At 36.4% G+C, this 8,199-nt stretch overlaps 1 protein-coding gene across 1 annotated transcript in view; it reads right to left on the bottom strand.

The window, feature by feature from the left end:
- Positions 1–643: 643 nt before the first annotated feature.
- The window catches only part of ilvbl (ilvB (bacterial acetolactate synthase)-like), a 30,224-nt gene continuing 22,668 nt past the window's right edge, over positions 644–8,199 (bottom strand). Inside the window, exons 8-15 of the mRNA XM_022668243.2 lie at positions 7,637–7,773; positions 7,406–7,540; positions 6,701–6,815; positions 6,419–6,588; positions 4,158–4,228; positions 3,920–3,991; positions 3,676–3,781; positions 644–1,577 (exon numbers count right to left, since the gene is read on the bottom strand). Of these exons, the coding sequence (XP_022523964.2) occupies positions 1,399–1,577; positions 3,676–3,781; positions 3,920–3,991; positions 4,158–4,228; positions 6,419–6,588; positions 6,701–6,815; positions 7,406–7,540; positions 7,637–7,773 (985 nt within the window). The 3' untranslated portion in view covers positions 644–1,398. The remainder of the gene's footprint in view (positions 1,578–3,675; positions 3,782–3,919; positions 3,992–4,157; positions 4,229–6,418; positions 6,589–6,700; positions 6,816–7,405; positions 7,541–7,636; positions 7,774–8,199) is intronic.

Below are 8,199 nucleotides of genomic sequence, written 5' to 3'. Positions count from 1 at the left end.
AACTTTTTCATATGACTGTAGCATTAATTTATAACTTTCGGTCTAATCTCCTGAGAAACTCTCTCCTTTAAGGTGTGCTTCATGTTCAGTGTGGTATACATCATGACGCCAAACTGCACAGCGAATACTGTTCCCCCTTTAAACAGACAGACTGATTGACTTTTAAAGACACGTGTGATGCTAATTACAGGACACACTTTAGATTATAGTTACATTACTTTCAATCTTTTCTAGGGGTTCATGAAAAAAGCCTGAATTTTATTGGTTGATTTTCAGTAATGTTTTATTTATTATTAAAGCTGTTGTCAGTTTCAAATTATTTTAGTGACCGTTTGTGGGGTTTTCTTTCTTTTCATCTACGTGGAGTTAGCTAAATCTAGTATGTGAGGATCCAAACATGAGTTTCAAGCAAGGGTTCATTTACATATCCACTTAACACATTGTTTTACCCAGGCCCTTTACACAAACCATTTATACAACTGTTTTTGGTACATTAAGTGGACACCAGGAGAAAAAAAAACTGTTTGCAGAAACATACATATGCAGAAACAGTTTAGCACAAATGTTTAACTTCCTTGGGCTAAGTGACAGTATATATGATGTGAATGCATGATTAAAATTAAAATTGCAAAAGCACTGGATGTTCAATACAACATTTTTAATTATACAATATGCATAGGGGCATTGTAATATTATTCTGCAATGTTTACTGTCAAAATGCTGCAAAACATTTACAGTACCATGACCAAAAGGAGTTTTGCATTGAATTTATTTTACTTTCTTCAGTTAAAAATTCAGTCCCACTTAATTCATAATTTGTCATACATGTTAACAATTACAGCAACAGGTTTATATGCTAACTGAAAAAAAAGTGTTTTAAACCCACAATTCAACATTTAAATGCTTAAAATTGTCTAGTTTTACGGTCATTATATAAGAATCAAGATACAGCCATGGCAACTTATTCCATTCCCAGGCAATTACCAGAAAACAGCAAACAATTCAAATATTTTCCCTTAAAAAAATCCCCTCATGAAAACAAATGATTAAAAAAACCTTTAGGGCCTGTTTTAAAATTAAGGCCATTTTGTCATCTATTCATCCCACATACCCTGAAACACTGTAGCTGTGTTGCAAAGTCTAGGCTGCAGACAGTTAATCAAGAATCCTTGACCACACGTATAGCACAGTCTTCAAAGCTTTGTAATGATATCACCAGAAACCTGTTGCCACTGCAGCGCTATACTCTGGAACCTCCATGTTCTGCCCCATACGACTGGTGCACCATTATATGATGTCGTAGCTGAGCCTAGTCTTTGGGACACAGCAAATCAGTAAAAAACATGTTTTTCCATTGTGATACCCTTTACTGTTGACACACCACTGCTTTAGGAGATACTACACAGAGATGGACCCATCCCTGAAGTTGGTTTTCCCAATAAGAACATTAAGTAGCACGGCCTGGCCTTCTTTACATTCCCTCTGAGCTTCTTTTACAATGTCTTCAAGCTGAGACTCATCCTCTCGCCCAATCAGGTGACCTTTGCCACCGTAACCTTGGGCAACAACGTGATAATCTGTGAGTAAAAAACAACAAAAACACAGGAAGAAGTTTCAGAAAATTCCTTTAAATCAATCGCTGCACACAGTGTACTACTAACAGTATTCTGGGATGAAATGATTGCATGCTTGTACTTTCTTGTGTTTTGGGAAGGGAAAAAAAACAATAAATAAATGTTGTACATATTCCTAACTAGCTGCAGTAAACTGTAAATAATAAATAAAATAACTGATTTCAGATATGTGATTTTGATGGATTATTATTGGATTTTGTTCAGGAAGAGAATTAGCATGGAACACATAAGCCTTAATGAAAGAAATGAGCACAAACACAGAGAAGGAAACAGGAAATCTTATGTTTTATCACAGAGTGAGAGAGAGGAGGAGGTGAATGAAATAAAAATAATAATTAATATTTCAGTGTCAATAAAAAGTAATCTAGCTTCTAAACTCAACAGTAGCAAAGATATGTTTTTGAAGTGTAATGAAAACTATACTTTACTTTCATCAAATAAAAATATGACAAGTGTGACATGCAAAAGTATTCAGCCCCACTATATCAATACTTATTAGAGACACCTTTCTCTGCCATTACAGCTACAATATTAATGTGTATGTCTCTACTAGATTTACAAATCTAGAGACTGAGATTTTTGTTCCATTCTTCTTAATTAAACAGCTGAAGATCAGCCAGGTTGGATGGAGAGCGTCTGTGAACAGCAATTTTCACGTCTTGCCACAGAAGCTCACAGAAGAAAGAGATTTAGGTCAGGACTTGAATATTCTTTAATCTAAATCAATCCAATAAAGCTCTGGCTGTATGTTTAGGGTCACTGTCTTGCTGGAAGGTAAACCTCCCTATCCCTGCTGAAGAAAAGCATCCCATCCACAGCATGATGCTGCCACCACCATGTTTCACAGGGTTATGAACAATGTTACTTTTCTGTCACACGTAGCAATGCATTTAGGTAAAAATTTGGTCTCTTCTGACCACAGCATCTTCCTCTGCAGAACTCCTTCATCTTTCTTCATTGATTTTCTTCTTGACCCTCTTCCAAAAAGGGCAGATTTGTGGAGTGCGTGATTTAGTTGTCCTGTGGACGGATTCTCCCACCTGAGCTGTTGATTTCTGCAGCTCCTTCAGAGTGACAATGGACCTCTTGGCAGCGTCTCTGACCAGTGTTCTCCTTGCTGGATCTGTCAGTTTGAGTGGACCTTTGGATGATGGATAGAACAGTGCTTCTTGGGGTATGGTTTAATAACCTAACCCTGCTTTAAACTTCTTCTCCACAACTTTATCTCTGATCTGTCTGGTGAGTTCCTTGGTCTTCCTGATGCTGTTTGTTCACTAGTGATCTCTAATAAACCCCTTTCTGTGAACCACACAGAACAGATGTATTTATACTGAGACTAAACACAGCTAGACTGTTTTCTAAAGGCAATTGATTGCACTGGATTTTATTTAGGGGGTTCAGACTAAGGGGGCTGAATACTTTTTCACGTCACACTTTTCAGATTTTTAACTGATTACAATTTTGAAAACCGTGCATCATTCCACTTCACTACGATGTGCTATTATGTGTTGGTTTAAACAATAAAACACATTTACATTTAGGTTGTAAGGTGACAAAATGTAAAAAGGTCAAGGGGTATGAATACATTAGCAAGACACTGTATTGGGATGGAAGTAATAAAATAAAAAAATATATAATTTATGTCTTCATTGAGAACAACCATGAAAACCTCATGATGGTACTGAAAAATGACCTCTACAAAGCTAACTAGAGTTAAATGTATTAGGAGTATTGCTAGTTTGGAGGTGTGGACTAGATTGACTAATAAAAATAGACATTTTGAGTTTGCTTTACACAATAAAAGATACACATATGTTAGCCATGCTGCAACAAAAAGAGCTTTCAGAGGATCTACAATCAAAAATAGTTCATTTAGATAAAGCTAAAAGGGTGATTTCAAATACATTCACCAGGCAACACTGTGGACCATGGACACACTGTCCCGTTGCATCCCGATGCATCCGCATCAGTATTTTGAGGGGTGTACTCACTTTTTTGTTGGACAATGTTTGTGTGTGTGTGAGAGAGAGAAGTATTTCACCTGTAAAGGCAAGGCCACAGGCTACATTACTGCCCAGAATGGGGACTTGTTCTCTGGAAATCTGACTCCAACAAGCATCATTACCCACTAGGGCAATTACAGGTGTCTGAAATAAGAGGGAAAGGAGTGTGTGTATATAAAGGGTTTGCACAAATATTATTATAAATATTACAATTACAAAGTGTTATAGGCTATTAATCTATCTGCAATTATTTGATGTTTAAGATTTGAAGATTAAAGATACCTTGTGTCTGGTGAAGGTATCAAATTCGGCCACACTGTAGCCTAAGGACCCATCACCATAAACAACCCACACCTGTGAACGACACAAAACTAGTTTCCAACAGAGAACAGTTCAATATGAGACTTAACTAATAAAATAATACAACATTATCAAAACATTTATAATAATGACAGATTGTAAAGAAAGGCACCTGAATCTACTGAGAAATTAAGTAAGTTTGGTGGTGTTAACATGCTACCTCTGAGTCAGGGTGACAAAGTTTCGCACCCAGGGCAAATCCTCCTCCTACGCCTAGGGTCCCAAAAGCCCCTGTATAAAACAGTAGTGTTCATGGAAGCAAACAATTCTGTATTTAGGTATGTAACTATAATTATAATTTGTAATATAAATGTTTTTAGAATTCATGTATTTATAACGATAATTCTGAACCAGCCATAAAGTCCTCCTTGCCCTGCACATTTTGTTGCATTACCAGCCTATCATAATGAAGTATGCACTATATGTGCTGGAAAAGCACTCTAGTGCTATGACAAGAGAGCTGAGTGCATTACAGAGTCTCAATTATTGTTACCTCTGCTAAGAAGTAACTTTAAAAAGGGCTTTATTGTCTATCAAGGTTATGTTTAAGTAGACAGTTGACAGAAATCTAACTTTTCCTTACTGGTACACCTGCATGTAGTACCTTGAGCACTGAATCTCATAATGCTGGATTACAAGAACATACAAAAAGCGATCTGAGAAGCTACACAGAATTTCTCCAGACCTTTTATGTCTATACCAGATGATATTTAATAATTTTATGGACTTACATATAATACCATATTTGAAGCAAAGACACATTTTTCTGTAATTATGCTCCACAGTATAATATTTCAAATCAAACTAGTGAGACATGATTAAAATACATATTTCAGACTTTATTCAGTCGCACAAAAACATTGCGTACGCCATATTTCACGCTCACGGTCAGATGTACTAAATTCGACTTGAACGTGAGAAAGTGCGTTCCCCCATGGCACTCTCGTTTCGGGCTTACGCCTTTTTTTTGTACCTATGTTTTGTGTTTTTGTCATTTGGCGACACTTAGAGGCAAATTGCATTGAAATTAAAACTGTTAAGATATCCTTTATGCACACATTGTAGTAAGCCTTATTGGGTAAAATAAAGTAAATTAATCAGACAATTTCATTGGTTTACTGAAATAATCGTTCCACATCATATAAACATGTATAAAAGTTTGCGCTGGAGTTATTGGAGATGGCAGCGTTGGCATTATTGGAAAATATTGCTAATGGCCGAATTCATTGAGAGCGCATTTCCGTGATCATTATGTTTTTTGGATCATGATGATGACTGGCTTATAAACCGTTTTAGATTTCCAAGAGCAGAAGAGGATAAGATTACACGCTGAGTGTGTGACGTGTGGCTACTTGTTAAGCAACTAATTTAAAGCATTTAAATGAAAGCATTTATTATGCATCTTAGAATGATACAATTTAAAACATGGGTAATTATACGCTACGCGATTATAATATTAATAATAATATTAATAATAACAATAATAATAATAGTTATTATTATTATTATGATTTTTATTATTATTATAACATACTCTGCGTAATTGAGGGAGGAGTCATGGAAGGTGTGATGTTTTCGTGCATTTGCGCTTGATTTCAAGTTGATTGTGATGTACTAAAAGAAAGAACGTGGGATTTTGCCTAAGCACGGTTTGATAAATCTGTTTTTTTTGTGCATACGGAACTTTTCAGGTCTGAGCGTACGGAACATTTTAGTAGGAAGTCCACGCAAGTCCTAGTACATGAGGCCCCAGGTCTCCATGGCCTACATGTCCCTTTAATAAGCACATCAGTGCATTCTTTCTTCTCAATGAAGGCTCACTCAATTCAATCTTGATGTTTGACTAATGTCTGGATTTATTATTATTTTTAAGCCTTGTATTAGTTTTTAATTTCATTGGTACAGCTCTTGTCCTCATGCCGAACAAAGGCAAATGACTCCAAATAAGTTTGAAAGCTTGTAGAACAGTTTAGGAATCCAATGAAGCAATGGAACACATTATAAATGTCAATAAAGCCATTAGGGTACCCTGAAATGAGAGGGGCCATGTAAAAATGTGTAATAATTTCAACATTGTGAAACTAAAATGCATGCAAATACCCTTTAAAACAAGTCATCAGGTCTAAATGGTGTGATCTGAAATGTTAAACTGTGAAACAGAGATAAAGGAAAATACATGTTAGTCCCAAACATGGAGGGCACTGTGTGCACAGCACTTTTTTAGCTGGCGTGGATCTAATAGCTAAATGTTTGAGTTTGAGTGATCATTTATTTGCTGATGGATAACTGAGAGTTGGATTTCCTTTATGATATCTACATAAGGTGATAAACTGAGGCTAGCAGCTTGCAGTGATGCACATACTTTACTGGTATCAGACCTGTTCTACTGCAACAACATCTAAAAAATTTAGTTTTTTTGACCTGGGTCCAGCCAGCAGAGGGGCCCTCGTGGTCTCATGATGTAGGCAGCACTGCCTACGAAGTCTCCTCCATCTGCAACAATGATGCTGTCCTCCGCCATCAGCTCATCTACACGCTGCAGGACACTGAGAGGATTCAGGTGCCTCTCAGTCTTCTCCTCTGCTTTAGCCCTAAAGTAGTTAAACAGGTAAAAATATCAAACACAAAAACAGATGACAGACAGACAGACATCTGGACCAACAAACACCCATGAACTTGGCCAGTTGACCACAGCAGTTCTACCTGTTTGCCTTCTCTTTGGCCTTGTCTCCCTCTTTCAGGTTCTCAGCCCAGTCTTGAGGAAATGTATGTCCTTCCAGTCCTTTAGAAATGCGCAGCAAGAAGGACCCAACATCACCTGAACAATTGGTATATGTTATTTGTTTTTGAGGAGCAAACAACAGAAGTAAATGTGAGAAGATTTATATTAGGAGACGTTTTAAAATAATTGTTCAATAAGCACACTAATACAGATTAAATAAATTAAGTCGGTCCATAACTTTTCACACTTTCACAACATTCAATTCTGAGATTACAACATGACTGCAATGAAAACTCGTATGCACTACTGACTAAATACACCATAAGTTTAAACCAGAACCTTAGTTAAGACACTTTGTTTAAGCACTGTTTGTTGTGTATTTACCTTAATGTTTTATTAGATAAACAATAATGTTCAAGAACGATTTTCATGCTGTCTTAGGTGATTTAAATAATAAACGTGCTTTCCTGTGAATTATTCACATTTACTAGTCATATCTTGTGTTTCTGGTTTGTACGTAAATTTTGTTTCTTGAAGTGTAAATAATGATAATTTTTTTTAGCTTGAATTCAAAGCTAATTTGTGTGCTACTAAACTTATACTCAATAGTGGTACTCCTGGACTATGTGCGTTGGATTTACGGTCTTGTATTGTTTTGTTTTTAGGAGTGTCGGGCAGTGGCGCACCTTGAATGGCCACCGTTGGCTTCCAGAATATATCAGAGTTCTTCAGCAGCTGTGACTTGTCTCTGTTGACTGTAATTATTTTACTTCGTCTGTTGAGCACCCTGCCGTAACTCAGTCTGAAGTCGCACACGGTACCTAATAAAAAAAATAAAAATAAAAAAAATAAATATATATATAATAAACATGCCATGAAATAAATCGTAAAACACTCGACAAATAGATATTAATTACCTGCTAGCAGCACCAGATCGGCCTCTTTCAGGGCATCTCTTCTGTTCTGTCTGATGTGCAGAGGACTGTTTTTACCGAGCATCCCCCGAGACATCCCACCCAGGAAGCAAGGAATGCCCAGAGACTCCAGAGCTTTTCTGCACAATAAACCAAAAAAAAAACCCAACTTAACCAATAACAAATAGGACAGCAAAAATAACATCATCCACCCTGGCTATCATAACAATAGAAAATATCTGTAGGATACATTCTAAAGCAGTTCATTATTCAATAAACAGGGCAAAAACACAACCTGTCAAATCACATTCATATGTGCCTGCAACCACAGGATTTTAAATACAAATTAATACAAAGATTATAAGGCGCACTATCAATAAAATTCTATTTTATGGTCCATTGTCATACATAAGGTGCACTGGATTATAAGGCACATTATGCGACACTAGTAAGGAACAGGGGTGTAGCCATGTTTTCCTTCTAATTCAGCAGGACTCACTGCTGTAAAGATCTGTAAAGCTAAGTTAAGTAAACATAACTATTTCTTAAAACAAAAAAAAAATATG

This window comes from Astyanax mexicanus, unplaced genomic scaffold (assembly GCF_023375975.1).
Source record: "Astyanax mexicanus isolate ESR-SI-001 unplaced genomic scaffold, AstMex3_surface scaffold_37, whole genome shotgun sequence".
NCBI classification, from domain to species: domain Eukaryota; kingdom Metazoa; phylum Chordata; class Actinopteri; order Characiformes; family Acestrorhamphidae; genus Astyanax; species Astyanax mexicanus.
The sequence above is the reverse complement of the archived record's forward strand: the minus strand, read 5'-3'. Positions and strand labels throughout refer to the sequence as shown.